We start from the raw sequence: 20,608 nt of genomic DNA, 5'->3' as shown, positions 1-20,608 counted from the left end.
ACCATGCTTTATTTACATAAATGCACAGGCCCCCGCCTCTGGTCTTACCGGAGTCTGTTGTCCTGTCCGCTCTGAGTAAATTACGCCCCGTTAGCTGGATGGCGCTATCAGGAACGTCGATGTTGGGCCAAGTTTCTGTGAAGATCAGGATGTTGCAGTCTTTGATCCAGTTGTGGGAGGTGATCCTTAGCCGCAGTCTGTCCATTTTCAGATTCAGATTCAGATTCAGATTCAATTTTAATTGTCATTGTCAGTGTACAGTACAGAGACAACGAAATGCATTTGTTTGCCAGTGAGCGCACGTTGGCAAGGAAAAGGCTAGGAATCGCTAGCCTGTGTGGGGCTAGCTCTAACCTGGCCTTTAACCCACCTCTGCGTCCCCGGCGGTGCTTTCATACGCATCGCTGTCTGTTGGTGCTTCCGGTCGGCCGAGCTGGCTTGGTGCACGCTGGTGTTCTGCCGCTCTGTTGCTCCGCGCCTCCGTGGCTCTGGTGGCGGTCTCCAGCCCCGTGGCTCCGCTGGCGTTCTCTAGCCCCGCGGCTCCGGTGGAGCTCTGCCGCTCCGCGGCTCTGCTTGTGTTCTCCAGCCCTGCGACTCCGGAGGCGTTCTCCAGCCCCGTGGCTCTGCTGGCGTTCCCCAGCCCCGCGGCTCTGCTGGCGTTCTGCTGCCCCGCGGCTCCGCTGCCGGTCGCCAGCCCCACGGCTCTGCTGGCTGTCTCCAGCCTCGCGGCTCCGGTGCTCCTTTGCTTTGACGAGCTCAGGAGCGAGACGGAGATCGCCCAGAAAGTTGTTGCAGCCGCAGGAGCCGAAGTCCAGAAGTTCTTGTCGGCTGTACGAAAGGGATAGACTGCTCCGTGCAAGCAGCCTTGAGGCAGGTAGGGGAATTGTCGCTATATCTCCAATTCTTGGGAGACATGGGGCGTCGCGATGTGCCTGCGCCGCCGCCATCTGCCCATTCTCTCAACCTGTCCAGGTCACCCTGCAACCTCCTAACATCCTCTTCACAGCTCACACTGCCACCCAGCTTTGTGTCATCCGCAAACTTGCTAGTGTTGCTCCTAATTCCCTCTTCCAAATCATTAATATATGGTAAGCAGTTGCGGCCCCAACACCGAGCCTTGCGGCACTCCACTTGCCACTGCCTGCCATTCTGAAAAGGACCCGTTCACTCCTACTCTTTGCTTCCTGTCTGCCAACCAATTTTCTATCCATGTCAACACCCTACCCCCAATACCATGTGATCAAATTTTAGTCACCAGTCTCCCATGCGGGACCTTATCAAAGGCTTTCTGAAAGTCTAGATACACTACATCCACTGGCTCCCCCTTCATCCATTTTACTTGTCACATCCTCAAAAAATTCCAGAAGATTAGTCAAGCATGATTTTCCTTTCATAAATCCATGTTGACTTGGACTAATCCTTTTACCTATCCAAATGCCCCATTATTAATTACCTTTTTAATAATTGACTCCAGCATCTTTCCCACCACCGAAGTCAGGCTAACTGGTCTGTAATTCCCCGTTTTCTCTCTCGCTCCTTTCTTGAGAAGTGGGACAAAATTAGCTATCCTCCAATCCACAGGAACAGATCCTGAATCTATTGAACATTGGAAAATGATCACCAATGCGTCCACTATTTCTAGAGTGACCTCCCTGAGGACCCTGGGAAGCAGACCAAGCGGCCCAGGGGATTTATCATCCTTAAGCCCCAATTTGGAATTTTTCTGCCTGAGAAATGTATGAGGCAGATACTCTCACAACATTCAAGCACCTGGCCAAGCATTTTAATTGCCACGATCTAGTGGCAAATTGCCATAGACCCTGCTCTATATAAATATTGTATACTGCATTAAAGGGAACTTGATGGACAGCATAGACATGACTTGCAAAGGGCCCGTTTCTGTGTTGTATGAATTTGTGACGCTAGAAAAGCTTCTTTGCAGCCATTTTACTAAAATGATTTGAACTTTTTTTTTTTTTTCATTTGAAATAAGAGTTTAATGACTACAAGTATTGGAAGAAATATAATTCCAGTCATACTCGATACACACGGCATTGTTTCTGACATAACAAGTCAGAAAGCAGAAAACTCACATTCTGGGAGTGATATTTTCAGCTTTATGAACTGTTATTTTAAACTGTAAAGTCAATAACCCAATGTATCCGTCTACATGACAGCTGCACAACTCCGAGCAACTCAGGCTCAATCGTGACATTGGCTGCTGTGTATGTAGAGTTTGAGCCAGTGTATATCTCGCATGAGTTTGCCCCGAGGTTCTCCAAGATCCTCCCACATCCGAAAGGACATGCTGAGAGTTTAATTGGTCATGTAAATTGCCAGTTGTATAAGTGAACTGGCATAGACACGATGGCTGAATGATCTGCTGTATTGTAAGGAAATATGATATAATAAATATGATATATTTAATGACAAATTATAAATTTGTCAGTCACATCCATGCAGATTTGTGATTCTCAAAATACCTATGATAAGCCTCACGGACCATCATTGACTGTTGGAATTAAACTTTCATGACAAAACCAAAAGGAAGAACTCAACCAAACAATATTGATAAATTCATTATTTGTCACAGCGATGAAAAATCTATACCAGGTTAACATTTTTTAATTTTCAGGTACCAATATTTAATAAAATATTTTCTATTTTCAGCACGCTTCTACTTATACTTGAAATGAAAATCAGAAATGAATTGATCAGAAGTTGCAAGTATCTTTCAAAATAATTTGTTTTACATTTTCGCCAGCAGCATACCACTCTGCATAAAAAAGTGAAATAAGCAGCACGCCACCAGCCTGCATTAAAGATTGACAATTGACATTTTAGCCATCCAATACCAAATGTCTAGACAGAGACACACACAAATACAGAGGGAGAAAATGTTTGATGATTCTTACTGGAGCATCAAAAGGCAGAGTGCATGTTAACAGCTGAGGTCTGTAGAGTTCCCATGCCTTTACAGGGTTGGGGTAACATTCATGAGGATCGTGGACAAGTGCCTCCCCTACATACCCATAATCTATCTGCTGGATATTCTGCCAAAGGGGTAAACAAATTGTGGAGGAAGAGGAACAGAACAAAAGGGGAAAAAAAAGCAAAAGATAATTAATGCTCAAATCATATTTGGTATTCAGAACCATTTGAATAAAAATGAAATGTATAAATGGATTAACAAAATAAATGTAAAACTCTATTTCAACTGATCCATTTATGGCACTTTTTACAAATAAAATTCCAACACTCATCTGATTACAAATTAATACAGCAGTAACATTTTACAAATAACTACAAAGAACATAAACAATGAAAGTAAAATATTATATACTCAAAGTAGACACGAGGAACTGCTGATGCTGGTTTACTAATTCACATTACAAATATAAACAAATTTATATTATCACATTGAAGACCAAGTATTAATGCCGAATTATTAAAGTGTTAATTTTAATTCATGCAATTTCAGTTCTTGTTTTAAGTTTCTGTAAATTGTAAGTAAGTAAGTTTATTGGCCAAGTACTCACATACAAGGAATTTGCCTTGGTGCTCCGCCCACAAGTAACAACATGACATACAGTGACAGTTACGAATGACTCAGAAAACACTAAACATTAATAATAATAAAACATTAATGATAAAGCCACTGATCAAGCACGAAAAAAAGGGAGATCTACAATACTTATGGGCAGCATGGAGTAAATGAGGTGCTTGAGTAGTATAAAGAATCCATTAGAGAGTCAGAGTGCACAGCTATCTGCAGAGCCAAAAGAGATGGGGGAGATATTGAACAATTTCTTTTCTTCGGTATTCACCAAGGAGAAGGATATTTAATTATGTGAGATAAGGGAAATAAGTAGAGTAGCTATGGAAACTATAAGATTCAAAGAAGAGGAAGTACTGACACTTTTGAGAAATATAAAAGTGGATAAGTCTCCAGGTCCGGACAGGATATTCCCTAGGACATAGAGGGAAGTTAGTGTAGAAATAGCAGGGGCTATGACAGAAATATTTCAAATGTCATTAGCAATGGGAATAGTGCCGGAGGATTGGCGTACTGCGCATGTTGTTCCATTGTTTAAAAATGGGGTCCAAGAGTAAACCTAGCAATTATAGACCTGTTAGTTTGACATCAGTGGTGGGCAAATTAATGGAAAGGATACTTAAGAGATAATATATATAAGCATCTGGATAAACAGGGTCTGATTAGGAACAGTCAACATGGATTTGTGCCTGGAAGGTCATGTTTGACTAATCTTCTTGAATTTTTTGAAGAGGTTACTCGGAAAATTGATGAGGGTAAAGCAGTGGATGTTGTATATATGGACTTCAGTAAGGCCTTTGACAAGGTTCCTCATGGAAGGTTGGTTAAGAAGGTTCAATGGTTGGGTATTAATGGTGGAGTAGCAAGATGGATTCAACAGTGGCTGAATGGGAGATGCCAGAGAGTAATGGTGGATGGTTGTTTGTCAGGTTGGAGGCCAGTGACTAGTGGGGTGCCACAGGGATCTGTGTTGAGTCCACTGTTGTTTGTCATGTACATCAATGATCTGGATGATGGTGTGGTAAATTGGATTAGTAAGTATGCAGATGATACTAAGATAGGAGGGGTTGTGGATAATGAAGTAGATTTTCAAAGTCTACAGAGAGATTTATGCCAGTTGGAAGAGTGGACTGAAAGATGGCTGATGGAGTTTAATGCTGATAAGTGTGAGGTGCTACATCTTGGCAGGACAAATCAAAATAGGACGTACATGGTAAATGGTAGGGAATTAAAGAATGCAGGTGAACAGAGGGATCTGGGAATAACTGTGCACAGTTCCTTGAAAGTGGAATCTCATGTAGATAGGGTGGTAAAGAAAGCTTTTGTCAAGAGTCAAGAGTCAATTTAATTGTCATTTGGACCCCTGGAGGTCCAAACGAAATGCCGTTTCTGCAGCCATACATTACACACAAATAGACCCCAGACACAACATAATTACATTTTACATAAACATCCATCACATAGCTGTGATGGAAGGCCAAATAAACGTATCTCTCCACTGCACTCTCCCCCCCCCCCCGATGTCAGAGTCAAAGTCATAGCCCCCGGCTGGCGATGGCGATTGTCCCGCGGCCATTAAAGCCACGCCGGGTTGTGCGAGGTCGCACACCGGGTCTTGGTGTTGGAGCCCCCGGTGTGCGCTCGCAGAGTCCGCGGCCATTCCAGCCGCGCGGGGCAGTGATGTAGGCCCCGCTCCAGGAGCTCTTCAACCCCGCAACTCGGGCGGGAGAATTCGCCGTTGCAGGAGCCCCGAAAAGCGGTCTCCCTCCAGGGAGCCGCGGGCTCCTGGTGCCGCCGTCCACAGACCTGTCGTTGGAGCCTCCGACTCTCCGGTAGCAGCAGCAGCAGCAGCAGCAGCAGCTCCTCCACCGCTCCACCCGCTCCGGACTCGGCCAGCTCCGCGACGGCAACGGTGAGTCGGCACCAGAGTCCCCGGCTTCTTCCCGTTGGAGGCCGCTCCTCGTTGCGGCCTCAACGACACCTGAGACCCGACGAGAAAAGGTCGGGTCTCCAGTGCAGGGAGAGATTCAAAAAGTTTCCCCCCCACTCCCACCCCACCCCCGCCCCCCCACACCCCAACAAAAATAACAAAAACTACATAAAAACACAGACAAAAAACAATAAAAACGCGGACAGGCTGCAGAGGCCGCTGCTGGCCAGAGCCGCGCCGCCTACCGGATGTGCTGGCCTTTATAAATCAGAGCATTGAGTATAGAAGTTGGGATGTAATGTTAAAATTGTACAAGGCATTGGTGAGGCCAATTCTGGAGTATGGGGTACAATTTTGGTCGCCTAATTATAGGAAGGATGTCAACAAAATAGAGAGAGTACAGAGGAAATGTACTAGAATGTTGCCTGGGTTTCAGCAACTAAGTTACAGAGAAAGGTTGAACAAGTTAGGGCTTTATTCTTTGGAGCGCAGAACGTTAAGGGGGGACTTGATAGAGGTCTTTAAAATGATGAGAGGGATAGACAGAGTTGACGTGGATAAGCTTTTCCCACTGAGAGGAGGGAAGATGCAAACAAGGGGACATGACTTGAGAATTAAGGGACAGAAGTTTAGGGGTAACATGAGGGGGAACTTCTTTACTCAGAGAGTGGTGGCTGTGTGGAATGAGCTTCCAGTGAAGGTGGTGGAGGCAGGTTCGTTTTTATCATTTAAAAATAAATTGGATAGTTATATGGACGAGAAAGGTATGGAGGGTTATGGTCTGAGCGCAGGTATATGGGACTAGGGTAGAATACGTGTTCGGCACGGACTAGAAGGGTCGAGATGGCCTGTTTCCGTGCTGTAATTGTTATATGGTTATATGTGAACCAACAAAATACCAGATCAAAAAGAGGCTACAGATTTTTGGCTGTTGAGTAGAGCAACAACTCGTGGATAAAAACTGTTTATATGTCTGGCTGTGGAAGCTTTGACAATCCAGAGTCGCCTTCCAGAGGGAAATGATTCAAAGAGTTTGTGGCCAGGATGAGAGGGGTCAGAGATGATCTGGCCCGCTCGCTTCCTGGCCCTTGCAGTGTGCAGATTCCTCCCCATCCTGGAACAGTCCAATCGGGGTTGTGTCGTCCGCAAACTTAAGAAGCTTGACAGAGGTGTCTGTGGAGGTGCAGTCATTGGTGTAGAGAGAGTAGTAGAGGAGCGAGTACGCAGCCTTGCGGTGCTCCTATGCTGAGCGTTTGCGGGTCTGAGATGTGCTTTCCTAGCCTCACATGCTGCCTCCTGTCTGTCATTTGCTCGCATTATTATAAGGCATTATAAGGCATTATTAACTTACTTTTGATGAAATTCAGCGAGCAAACGCGATAATTCCCGATATTTTGGATCTTTAAATCTCCACGGCAAATGTCGGCTGTTCACTTCCGCTGTTTTCTACCTTCAGTTCCCTCTTGTAATTACCTTACTTTCTATCTTTTTTTTTGCCTGAAAATTTAGGTCGCTGTGCTTCACGGTCACCCCGACTAGCACAGAAAATTTCAGCTAAAAAATCGGCCGTTTTCCATGTTTCTAACGGGTGGGAAAGTGCGTGTTTCCCCATTCACTAACATGTACCGAACTGACATATGTCCTCCAGTTAAAATTTTCGGTCACGTGAGGGGGGATCTACGCTCATTTGACATTTGGTGAAATCACCCTATAAACTAAATATGAGCTTTCAGATAATTTCATCAACTAATTCAACAAAGTTGCCCCAACTTGCAGTCTTATGAAATTACTTTAACTTCTGTTGCTGACATGAACAGGAATTGGTCTCCCAAGTGTCAGTAAAAGTTACAATGTACTTGGTAGCATGCCCGGCTAAACTTAGCTCCTTATCATTTACATTGTCTGCTGGCACATTAGCTAAAGATCCAGATCACACTTCAAGCATTCGATGGCACAACCAACAACCTTGTATCAAAATAATAGCCATTTGAGTCTAAATTCATTTCAATTAATTTATGAACAATATAAACATCATACTTGGCAACATATTATTGCATCAGATTAAGACTTTTGCAGGACCTGTTGATGGTGGTGCAATAAGAAGTGATTTGAAATTTTAACTGAACATTCTATCACCAACTAGGGAGCAGTCCTGACCTATCATCTACCTCGATGGAGACCCTCGGACTTTACTTTGCACTAAACGTTATCCCCTTTATCCCGTGTCTAAACACTGAAGACTACTTGATTGTAATCTGTGTGGTCTTTCTGCTGGCTGAATAGCATGCAATTCTGCCCAAAAAGCAAGAAATTGCAGAATTGTTGATGTAGCCCAGTCCATCACAGACACCAGAATTCCCACCAGTGACATCATCTACAATTTACGCAGCCAACATAATCAAAGACAAAGGTACAGAAGCTTGAACGTGCGCACCACCAGACTAAGGAAAGCTCCCAGAGCCGCTCGCAGCAGAAGCTCCTGCAGGGGTGTGGGCCGCTGCCACATCCCGGCAAGCGGCAGGTTGGGCTTGTCCGGTGAAAAAACGGGGATCCCTCTTGGAGTGGGTCCGAGGCTCGTGTCCAACCCACTCCCAAGAAAACCAGGAAACGGAGGGTGGGTTGAGTCAGTGATGGTGGCAGATGCTGGACAAAGTGCCGGTTCAGAGAACCGGGGCTCTTACTTTCCCCGCCCTCAAGGTCAGCTGCAGGATTACGAAGGCTGAAGGCCGGGGAAGGAGAGAGACGGCGGTTCGCTAGCGAACCGGATGGAGGCGACGGCTGCAATGAGCCATTATGACCAGCTACAGCTGGGACTTTGAAATTGGTGCAAAAACCCCAGCAATTCTTGCAGGTGGACTCAGTAAACAGTTTTTATACATTTGGTACTTAATCAGGCATTGTGCAAATCAAAGTCAAAGTATCCTTTATTGTCGTTCAGACTTTTCAGTCTGAACGAGATTACAAACCTTGTAGTCATAACATTGAATAAAATAACAAAACACACAATGAACACAGTTTAATATCCACCACAGTGAGTCTACCAGACACCTCCTCACTGTGATGGGTGGCAAAAGTCTTTAAGTCCTTGTCTCTTCCCTCCTTGTTCTCCCTCTGCATTGAGGCGATCCAGGCTTTTGATGCTGGGACCCCGCCGGGTGATGGTAAGTCCCACGGCCGAATCCGATTTCCGCGAACGGGCCGGTTCAAACTCTGCGGCCCGGGGCGGACGAAGTTGCCACCCTCCAGTCCAATAACGAAGCTGTTGTTGCAGGAGCTCCGGAGAACCGGTCACCAACCTGGGACCTGTGAGCTCCCAATGATGTCGTCCACTGGGCCCGCAGCCGAGTCCACTGGGACCACGGCCGAGCCTCCGAGGCTCCGAAGTCGGGTCGCCGCCACCACAAAGCCACCACAGCCCCGAAGTCGGCCATCCTCGTGTTGGTAAGTCCTGGCTCTGCCTCCGGAGCCTCGAGGTGGGTCTCAGTTGGAGGCCAGCAGCTCCGCGATTAGGCCTCAGCGCAGACGGAGACGGGGGATACGACAAGAAAAGGTTGCATTCCCCCCCGAAGGAAGAGACTAAAAACAAGTTTCTCCCACCCCCACACTCATACTCAACTGAAATAAATTCAATAAACTAAAACTAAACTAAAACAACAGGACAAAAGAAAACAAATGTATAGCAATATTCTTATTGATCTGTATGTAAAAAAAGAAATTCAATGCAATTTGGTACACGTGATAATAAAATAATCATTGAGCTTCTTCATCTCTGTTATTAGGCTAAATGGTGTTTCCATATGCTTCGGTACTGTTCGATTCACCTCTCCTCTATTGAAGACTCTACAATGCTGCAAGCTATACAGTGCCCTCCATAATATTTGGGACAAAGCCCCATCATTTATTTATTTGTCTCTGTACTTCACAATTTGAGATTTGTAATAGAAAAAATCACATGCGCTTAAAGTGCGCATTGTCAGATTTTTATACATTTTTATACATTTTGGTTACACTATGTAGCAGTGTTTATACATAGTCCCCCCATTTCAGTGCACCATAATGTTTGGGACACAGCAATGTAATGTAAATGAAAGTAATCATGTTTAATATTTTGTTGCATATCCTTTGCATGCAATGTCTGCTTGAAGTCACCAGTTGCTGGGTGTCTTCTCTGGTGATGCTCTGCTAGGCCTGTATTGGAGCCATCTTTAGCTTATGCATTTTTGGGGGGACTAGTCCCCTTCAGTTTTCACTTCAGTATATAAAAGACATGTTCAATTGGGTTCAGATCGGGTGATTGACTTGGCCACTCAAGAATTAACCATTTTTTAGCATTGAAAAACTCCTTTGTTGCTTTAGCAGTATGGGATCATTGTCTTGCAGTAGAATGAACCACCGGCCAATGGGTTTTGAGGCATTTGTTTGAACTTGAGCAGATAGGATGTGTCTATACACTTCAGAATTCATTATGCTACTACCATCAGCAGTTGTATCATCAATGAAGATAAATGGGCCAGTACCTTCAGCAGCCATACATGCTCAGGCCATAACACCCTCACCACCTTGTTTCACAGATGAGGTGGTATGCTTTCGATCTTGGGCAGTTCCTTCTCTCCTCCATACTTTGCTCTTGCTATCACTCGGATTTCAATTAATCTTCGTCTCATCTGTCAACAAGACCTTTTTCCTGAACTGTGGTTGCTCTTTTAAGTGATTCTTAGCAAACTGTAACTTGACCATCCTATTTTTGTGGTTAACCCAGTGGTTTGCATCTTGCAGTGTAGCCTCTGTATTTCTGTTCATGAAGTCTTCTGCGGACAGTGGTCATTGACAAATCTACACCTGACTCCTGAAGCGTTTCTGATCTGTCGGACAGGTGCTTTAGATTTTTCTTTATTATAGAGAGAATTCTTCTGTCATCAGCTGTGGAGGTCTTCCTGGGCCTGCCAGTCCTGTTGTGATTAGTAAGCTCACCAGTGCTCTCTTTCTTCTTAATGATGTTCCAAGCAGTTGATTTTGTTAAGCCTAAGGTTTGGCTGATGTCTTTAACAGTTTTATTCTTTTTCTCAGTCTCATAATGTAGGTATGTTACAAAACTTACTTTCAGCGGTGCTGCAGTCCTGTCACTGACCATGTGCGTAACTTTGGCGCCTTTGGGGGGGGGGGGGGGGGGGGGGTGGGGGGGGGGGGGGGGGGGGGGGGGGGATTAAAATTCCGTTTTCTCCTGCCTGTCCGAGATATATTTTCTCGGGCTACTACCTGATGCTGAAAAATCGTTCCAACTGCCGTTCTCGGACGTTTTTATTTTAAAAACCGCTGGACAATTTAATCGCTGGAGTAAAATAAAAATCTACTTCTAACACCGTCAACGCCGTCAACGGGACGGATCTCATGTAGGGGACAAAACATAAGGTAAGTCGTATATTTTACATATAAACTTGCTTCTTAGGATTACTTTAATCAAAATTTCATTGGCGAAAATGTGATTAAGGCCCCATACAAACCAGCAGCATTTTTCCTGCAGATATGGGGTTTAAATTCACCGCAACCGCAACGTTCCAAACGATCGCGTTCCACAAAATCTCACTCGCAAGGTGATTTAAATGGCCATTAATTTACAAGAATTAGATTAGATTAGATAGATTAGATATAATTTAATTGCCACACAACCAAGGTCGGTGGAATTTGGGTTGCCAGCAGCGGTACAATAATAAAGAACACACAACCACAATAAAAATTTTACACAAACATCCACCACAGCTTTCATCACTGTGGTGGAAGGCACAGAACATGGCCAGTCCTCCTCCATTTTCCCCCGTGGTCGGGACCTCCACCCTCCACAGCCGTTGCTGCGGGCGTCCAGATGCTAAGGGACAAAGTTAAAGTCAAGGTGAGTCCAGGATCGGCTCTTCCCAACCAGAGACTGCGGCTTCAGGCTGGTGTAGGCCGCAGGACGGCGGTCAAAGTTTTAAAGTACCTGCCGTGCCACAGCCGGAAGCACCGCAGTCTGCAGGGCCGGCGGTCGAAGCTCCCCTCCAGGGGAGGTGGTAAGTCCATACCGCGCCCACGGTAGAAGACGGCCGCAGGCCGGCGGTGGAAGCTTCTTCTTCCACCCAGGTCCTCCATGAGGGATCCCAGGCTGTAGACGCCGCACCAGCTGGAGTTCTGCAGACCGCTGCTTCAGGCTGCCGGCTGCCGCGGGCCAGCTTAACGGAGCACTCCCCTCCGGCGAGCCCCAGCAAAGTCTCACCCGCTCCGCGCCAAGAGTCCACGCTGCGCCCGCCGCTGAAGCACCGGGCGCTTCTCCGGAAAAGGCCGCCCGATCCTCGATGTTAGGCCACGGGGGAGGCGATCTGAAAAAAGTCGCCTCTCCATGGAGGAGGTGGCCAAAACGGTTTCGCCCTCACCCCCCCACACCACCCCCCACACATAACACACAAAGAAACATTAAAAACAGACTTTTAAACATACTAAAAAAATTTAAAAAGTTGGAAAAAAATGGACACGCTGCCGACAGGCTGCTGCCAGTGCAGCGCCCCCTACCTATTCCATTAATTTTCCAGGAATTAAACACTAAATTCATTCCATTTGGCCTATAAATTCATGACAATGAGATTTTTAAATCTTGTTATATTGTGAATTATTGTGTGAATGTTATTTGGACACAGGCTATTTAAAAATTGTAATCTTTTCTTCAGAAATGGATACATGTTTAGATCTAGTAATTGAATTTTGTAATTAGCTACAATTAGGTAATTAACTAATTATATGCTTTAATTTCAGGTCATCCAAGTAAGATTGTTTCATATTTGTTTCAGAATGCTTCAATCTACAATAACTGAAAATTCCATTCAGTTCTCTTAATTTTTAAGAAAGTTATGGGCTTTTGACTGTCCTCGAACACAGCTTTTGAGTTAAGTCAATGGAAAAGCAATACGGAACAAGATGCTAATTTCCGAGTATGAAAATGGCCATAACTTCTTTAATACTTAAGATATGAAAGTGAATTAGGTGTCAAATTAAACTTCTTTTTATGCTTTATCTGATGGGATAAATTGCAGACTTGATTTTTTAAATCTCAAAATGTTGTAACATTGCTACATAATGGTTTCAACTTTAGTCCTCATGTTGGTAAACAGCAATAAAAGTTTCCAAAGGTGACGGAAAGACTAGAGGAAAGACTAGGTGCTGAGAATGCTCTTATATCTGCATAAAGGAGGCAATTAAACACACATAAGCAATTACAAACACCTGTGAAGACATGTGTCCCAAACGTTACGGTGCCCTGAAATGGGGGGGGACTATGTTTCAACACTGCTGTAATTTCTACATGGTGAAACAAAAATGTATAAAAATGGCCTTTAATAAAATCTGACAAAGTGCACTTTAGCCACATGTGATTTTTTTTCAATTACAAAATCTCAAATTGTGGAATACAGAGGCAAATAAATAAATGATGGGTCTTTGTCCCAAACATTATGGGCACGGTTTATTGCACTCTGTATCTTTCCCTTTGCTCCATTTATTGTACTTCAGTTTGACTTGATTGTGTTTAAGCAAGGTGTATGATCTGTTTGGATAGCATGCAAAACAAAGCTTTTCACTGCACCTCAGTACACGTGACAATAATAAACCTAATCCTGCAGTTCTTTTATGTTCACCTGAAAAAGAAAGCTGTATGGAGACCACTGACACTGTAACCGCATGCCTATGATATCCAAAAAAGCAGCATTATTTTGTGCTGAGAAACTAAACATATGAATTGAGGAGTTACTGAGTAAAAACTCCAAAGTCAAATGGAAATACCAGGACTGGTGATATATTTACGCCAGTTAACTAATAGATGTTTCAGGAGTATTAGTTCTGTACTATTGTAAATTAGTACTGCACTATTGTAAATTAGTACTGCTTGAGAATAGGAATAACATCTTGATATTTGTACTGCTGTTCATTTTTTTCCCTCAGTAAACAAAAATCACAGTTATAGAGACGATGGCTTAAAATCAATATTAAAACTGCAAAAAGCCATGATTCTGAAATACACTATACAGTCCTGGTGATACCATAGCACCCTCTACTGGCTGACTGTTAACACTGCAGTAATGCAATGGCCTCTCCAACAAAGAAAAGTAACACCGCATCAATTTGCGCAATTAATGTTGAAATATTACTTCCATTAAAATAGATAGCCAATGAAATACTAAATAAAATACCACTGCCTCCAACAGATTATTTGACATTTACATTTTGGCTCCAACCCTTTGCAAGCCAGTGAACATTTCACGGATCATATTAAAATGGACAGTATACCAGGGGCTACCAATGACACTGTACCATTGTCACTTCACGCCTCAGCAGACATGTTACATAGATACATTGACAATAGGTACAGGGGTAGGCCATTCAGCCCTTCGAGCCAGCATTGATCTTCATCAAAGTGATCATGGCTGATCATCCACAATCAGTACCCCGTTCCTGCCTTCACCCCATACCCCTTGATTCCGCTAACCCTAAGAGCTCTATCTACCTTTATTTTGAATGCATCCAGTGAATCATCCTCTACTGCCATCTGAGGCAGAGAATTCCACAAATTCACAACTGTGTGAAAACGTTTTTCTTCAACTAAATTCTAAATGGCCTAGCCCTTGTTCTTAAACTGTGGCCCCTGGTTCTGGACTCCCCCATTATTGGGAACATTTTTCCTGCATCTAGCTTGTCCAATCCTTTTATAATTTAATACATTTGTATAAGATCTCCTCTCATCCTTCTAAATTCCAGTGAATACGGGCCCAGTCTTTCCAATCTTTCCTCATATGACAGTCGCGCCATCCCAGGGATTAACCTCGTGAACCTACGCTGCACTGCCTCAATAGCAAGGATGTCCTTCCTCAAATTAGGAGACCAAAACTGCACACAATACTGCAGCTGTGGTCTCACCAGGACCCTGCACAACTGCAGAAGGACCTCTTTACTCCTATACTTAAATCCTCACGTTATGAAGGCCAACATGACATTAGCTTTCTTCACTGCCTGCTGTACCTACATGTTTATTTTCAGTGACTGGTGTACAAGGACGTCCAGGTCTCGTTGAACTTCCCTTTTTCCTAATCTGGCGCCATTGAGATAATAATCTGCCTCCTTCTTCTTGCCGCCAAAGTGGACAACCTCACATTTATCCACATTATACTGCACATGCCACGCATCTGCCCACTCACTCAACCTGTCCAAGTCACCCTGCAACCTCCTTGCATCCTCTTCGTAGTTCACACTGACACCCAGCTTTGTGTCATCTGCATATTTGCTAGTTACTTTTAATCCCATCATAAATCATTAATATATATTGTAAATCGTTGCTGTCCCAGCACCAAGCCTTGCAGCACTCCACTCGCCACTGCCTGCCATTCTGAAAGGGACCCGTTTATACCTACTCATTGTTTCGAGTCTGCAAACCAATTCTCTATCCATGTCAATACCCTGCCCCCAATACCATGTGCTCAAATTTTGCCCACTAATCTCCTGTGTGGGACCTTATCAAAGGCTTTCTGAAAATCCAGATACGCTACAACCACTGGCTCACCTTCATCCATTTACTTGTCACATCCTCAAAATATTCCAAAAGATTAGTCAAGCAGGATTTCGCCTTCATAAATCCATGCTGACTTGGACTAATCGTTTTACTGCTATCCAAATGCGCCGTTATTACTTCTTTAATAATTGACTCCAGCATCTTCCCCACCTTTCTTGAAAAGTGGGATAACATTAGCTACCCTCCAATCCACAGGAACTGACCCTGAATCTATAGAACATTGGAAAATGATCATCAATGCGTCCATGAGTACCCTGTGATGCAGACCATCAGGCCCTGGGGATTTATCAGCCTTCAGTCCCATCAGTCTACCCAATACTATTTCTCGCCTAATGCAAATTTCTTTCAGTTCCTCTGTCTCCCTGGATCCTCTGTCCTCCAGTACATCTGGGAGATTGTTTGTGTCTTCCTTAGACAGAAGACAGAACCAAAGTACCTGTTCAACTCATCTTTCATTTCCTTGTTCCCCGTAATAATTTCACCCATTTATGCCTTCAAGGGACCCACATTTGTCTTTACTAATCTTTTTCTCTTAACATACCTAAAGAAGCGTTTACTATCCTTCTTTATATTCTTGGCCAGCTTACCCTCGCACTTCATCTTTTCACCCCCTATTGCCTTTTTTGTTACGTTCTGTTGTCCTTTGAAAGTTTCCCAATCCTCCAGCTTTTTGCTACTTTTGCTATGTTATACACCTTTTCTTTCAGTTTTATTCCATTCCCTAACTTTCCTTGTCAGCCACGGTTGCCTTACTTACCTTAGAATCTTTCTTCCTTTAAACAGAAATTCCTGCCATTGCTGTTCCACTGTCATTCCTGCTCGGATCCTTTTCCAGTCGACCTTGGCCAGCTCCTCTCTCATACCTTCATAGTCCCCCTTGTTCAACTGCAACACTGACACTTATGATTTAACCTTCTCCCTCTCAAATTGCAGATTAAAGCTTATCATAGTATGGTCACTACTTCCTAGCAGTTCCTTTACATTGAGTTCCCTTATTAAATCTGGTTCATTAGACAACACTAAATCCAGAATTGCCCTCTCTGGTAGCCTCCAGTACAAGTTGCTCTAAGAATCCATCTCAAAGGCATTCTACAAACTCCCTTTCTTGAGATCCAGAACCAATCTGATTTTCCCAGTCTCCCTGCATATTGAAATCTCCCACAACCACCGTGGCATTACCATTGTTACATGATCATTAACAATTACTGTACCTCATGTTAAAGACATAAACTGACAGCTAAAGCATAAGCAATGGGTAACACTGCAAAAAGAAAATGGCATCACCCACCCCATGCCCCAGCTCCAACTGGTCCCCTATCCACTTACCCCTAATTCCATTTTCATTGACATATTGTCATTACGCCAAAGCAAATTTAGGGTAGGGTGCCAATTACACAACCAACGGGCAAGAGATAGAAGTCAAATACAAAATAAAACAAGCAATTTTTTAACAAAACTGAAGAAAGGACATGACCTGAAATGCCACCTATCCATGTCCTTCAGAGATGCTGCCTGACCCTTTGAGTTACTCTAGCACTTTGTGTTCTAAGCAAGATTCCAACATTTGCATTTCCTTGCATCACCAACTTTTATGTAAGCCATCTCATTATATGAAAAGTAAACTTTCAAAATCTGACCAGTTTAAATGAGTAAATGTGACAAATTCAAATCAATGAGTTGTAAAATAATGGAAGAAAAACATCTTTCAGGTTAGACTTTCTGAAAGTCTTACTGACGGCAGAGTTTCTATTGGGCACATTCCAAAATATACTGCACAAAATATAACAATACAGCAATGATATAGGTCATGTTTGGAAGGTAACCTACATTTGGAAACTGGATTCAGACATAGATAAGGGCCGATGACATGAAAGTGTCCTCTCATTGAACCCTGGAAGATCCTCATTATATCCATAGCGCACTAATTTAACGTTGATAGATCATGTAAGAGGTTGAGGGAAGAAGGCAGGAAAATGGGGTTAGGAGGGAGAGATAGATCAGCCATGATTGAATGGTGGAGTAGTAGACGATGGGCCGAATGGCCTAATTCTACTCCTATCACTTATGATGTCATAGGAAGCTTAATTCGCAATCACGTTGGGGTCAAAATTGGAAGCGTTCCTTCACCAGCATGCTTGACCGATATAAATGCAATGAAAAAAAAATCAGTGCAACCAAAGTATTGGACAAAATAAATAATGTATCTACTTAAATCTATTTATTGAATAAAAAGTGTTGCTTACAGATTTATCCTTCCAGTCCAAAACATTGTACAGTAGAGGAGGAATTGAATTCTCAATAGCTTTGCCAACATTGCTACGGAATGATTCACTCGCTGGTAAACAACTATTGGGGAAGAAAAAAAGGAAAAGTATTTTTGTTTCTTATACAAGGCCACAATGTACTGTACAATTTCCAAATCCAATAAACTTTACATGGGTAAAAACATACCATAATTTATTGGAATTTTAAAGATTAAAAATATAACAGTTTAATCATATTCAAGTAACAGCAACAAGAAACAACAGCGATTGGTACAAAACTGTTTTAAATGAGAACCCTCATGAAAATACTATTTTCAACAGCACTACATTAATAGTTAATTCAACAAGGCTCGCTGCTACTGCTGGGCAGGAGGTACTGAGGCTTGATGTTGCACATCCTACCAGCTTCAGGTGCAGCTACTTTCCAATAACTCAGGTTCTTGAACTGATCCACACATCCACGATCCTACCTTGGGAACAGAACACTATGCCTCACCTCTTGCACTACCATAGCTTCGGTTTTTTTTGCAGTCTTTTTTCTTTTCATATGTAATTTATGTTTAATTTGTGCTTTTGGGTGCTGTCAGAGTCTATGAGTCTGTGATGCTGCCATAAGCAAGGTTTTCATTGCACCTGTCGCTTACCATACTTGTACATGACAATAAACTCGACTATTAGATCTGAATATAAATACATTCCAATCCAATCCAACTTTATTTGTTAAGCACTTTAAGACAACCAATGTTGACCAAAGTGCTGTACAGAAGAATAAACAAGACATCATAAACAGACAACATAACATAACAACTCACATAAAGCGCAAAAATTACATATGAAATACAACAATAAATTAAAAGACATAAAACATGAGTAAAAATAATAACCACGCAATAAAGCAATCAAAATAAGAAATTAAATCAACTAAATAAAGTCGACATCTTACTGGGTATCAAAGGCCACGGAGAAGAGATGGATTTTAAGAAGTGATTTAAAAACAGACAGAGAAGAGGCCTGTTTAATGTGGAGAGGCAGATCGTTCCATAATTTGGGTGCCGACACAGCAAAGGCACGGTCCCCTCTGAGCTTCCGCTTAGTTTTAGGCCCACTAAGGAGCAGCTGATTATCTGACCTGAGAGAGCGCGCGGGTGTATAAGGGTGTAGAAGCTCAGATAGGTAGGGCGGGGCAAGACCATTTAGGGATTTAAAAGCAAATAAAAGAATTTTAAAATGGATTCTAAACTGAATAGGCAACCAGTGGAGTGAGGCTAAAATGAGCGAAATGTGCCAGTTAAAAGACGTACAGCTGCATTCTGTACCATCTGGAGACGGGCGATGGAGGACCCACTAACCCCAACATACAGTGCATTGCAGTAATCCAGCCGAGTGGTAACAAAGGCGTGGATTACCGTCTCAAAGTGCTGCCTTGACAGAATTGGCTTTATTTTGGCCAGCTGCCTCAAAATGGAAAAAACTTGATTTAACAACAGCCTTGATCTGACTGTCAAATTTAAGCTCAGGGTCCACTTTAACCCCTAGGTTTGTGATGCTTGGTTTGATATACTGGGCCAGGGCGCCCAGATCTACAGGGGCCACCAAAAAACCATTACTTCCGTCTTTTTATCATTAAATTTTAAAACATTGATAATATCTCATTGTAATGACCCACATTGCCAATAAAATAACATTTCAAACTTTAAATGGTAGTTTCACTCGTACATGAAAATGGTCCTGAGCTTATCTTTGACGCCATTCAATATAACAGGTAACGCACAGGAGCCAACTTGAATCATGTTAACTCATTTCATTCCTTCTAACTCAAGCAAATGTATTTTACACTTTTCATTTCAGAATTTCCTATTTTTAATTGCAAAAATCACGCCTTTTGTATTTTACCTTCCAATATTTGGAGCAAACCACCAGAAGTGATCACTTACAATAAGTGAAACAGGAACAAAGATCATCTGCTGTCAAGAGCTAGTCTACGTTTTTTCTTTAAAGTTAAAAAAAAAATTCAAGACAAATACCTTGAAGGTAGTAGGTAGATAAAGCTCCTCCCATCTTCAGTCCAAATAACAACCTTATCAGCATCAACAAATTCACCCCCAGTCCAAGACTGGTCACCCTCACTGGATACTGAGCACAACAAGGAAAAGTCACCAGCATCAAACACCTGAAAGGTAAAGGAAATACATTTAAATGAGATATGCTAATTATGAACTAGCACAATTAAGAACTAATTCCAGTGGATGGATGAAGATTTAAATTATTAGATATACGAGTAATTTTGGCCAGAAACTTAGTAATGTAGAGGTTTCAAGGAGATGTGGACAAGCAAGCTGAATGGGCAAGACAAGACAATGGAATTGCAAATTCTTGTTGCAACAGACAACTGCTAAACAGATAAGGGTCTTTAAAAACAAAGCTGGTCGATCACAAAATGGGAGAGTAAAGCCCTTGGGAAGGTCAGACATCACGGAAAAGTAGAAATTGAAGAAAATAAGTTTTATAGCTAAGTTTCATAGAATAGCATTTTAAGTTGTTGTACATGATGGAGGGGGTAAAAAGTATTTCGGAGATCAGTAATTATTTGCTTGGATAGTACGGTTTGAAGCCGCACAAAACATGGAAGCACAAGAGAGACATCAAAAAGAAAGAAAATCGATGAACAGCATTCAAAGGGATAGCAGCACTTGCATCGTGCACAATTTCAAAGGTAAACTCGCATGTTGACTTCCTGAGATTTGTATTTAAACTTTTCATTTCAGAATTTCCTATTTTTAATTGCAAAAATCACGCCTTTTGTTACAAAACATCTTACCTTCCAATATTTGGAGCAAACCACCAGAAGTGATCGTTGCGTATATGTACAAAATGAAATGCTTTGGCAATTCAAACAGTAAATAGGCTTGGATTCCTCTTCAAAGATTGGTTCAGTATCCTATAATGTAAGTGCATGTCCCAATATCAATGAAATAGATATATACAGGTAAATCAATATAGGTACATGAATCAATTGCCTGCATCTACATTTTACCAAAAGTATTATCAACTCATCTCCTGACTGTGTGTTTGGCCTATTGCTTTCTGGAAACCATAAAGCTTATACATTCATTATGGTTACATTTATTTGATCTGATAAGTACAAGAAATGATTTTCTCAATACCTCTCCAGTACATTGAATGTTACCACTTTTTGTGGATGGTCTTTATTTACATCGTAACCTTGTTCATCAAGAGTTAATGTTTCCAATATTCTTGTCAAGCTCCCATTCTCC

At 42.6% G+C, this 20,608-nt stretch overlaps 1 protein-coding gene across 3 annotated transcripts in view; it reads right to left on the bottom strand.

Annotated features, from left to right (window-relative positions):
• Nucleotides 1-20,608, bottom strand: part of LOC129714210 (WD repeat-containing protein 7) — a 546,583-nt gene that overhangs the window by 485,869 nt on the left and 40,106 nt on the right. For 2 of the 3 annotated variants that reach the window (XM_055663773.1, XM_055663850.1), the window contains exons 9-12: nucleotides 20,152-20,271; nucleotides 19,358-19,503; nucleotides 17,313-17,415; nucleotides 2,916-3,053 (exon numbers count right to left, since the gene is read on the bottom strand). In XM_055663773.1, the coding sequence (XP_055519748.1) occupies nucleotides 2,916-3,053; nucleotides 17,313-17,415; nucleotides 19,358-19,503; nucleotides 20,152-20,271 (507 nt within the window). The remainder of the gene's footprint in view (nucleotides 1-2,915; nucleotides 3,054-17,312; nucleotides 17,416-19,357; nucleotides 19,504-20,151; nucleotides 20,272-20,608) is intronic. The other variant, XM_055663908.1, reaches the window with a different exon arrangement.

Source organism: Leucoraja erinacea, chromosome 1 (genome assembly GCF_028641065.1).
Source record: "Leucoraja erinacea ecotype New England chromosome 1, Leri_hhj_1, whole genome shotgun sequence".
In the NCBI taxonomy this organism is placed as follows: Eukaryota; Metazoa; Chordata; class Chondrichthyes; order Rajiformes; family Rajidae; genus Leucoraja; species Leucoraja erinaceus.
This window is presented reverse-complemented; position numbering and strand designations above follow the sequence as displayed.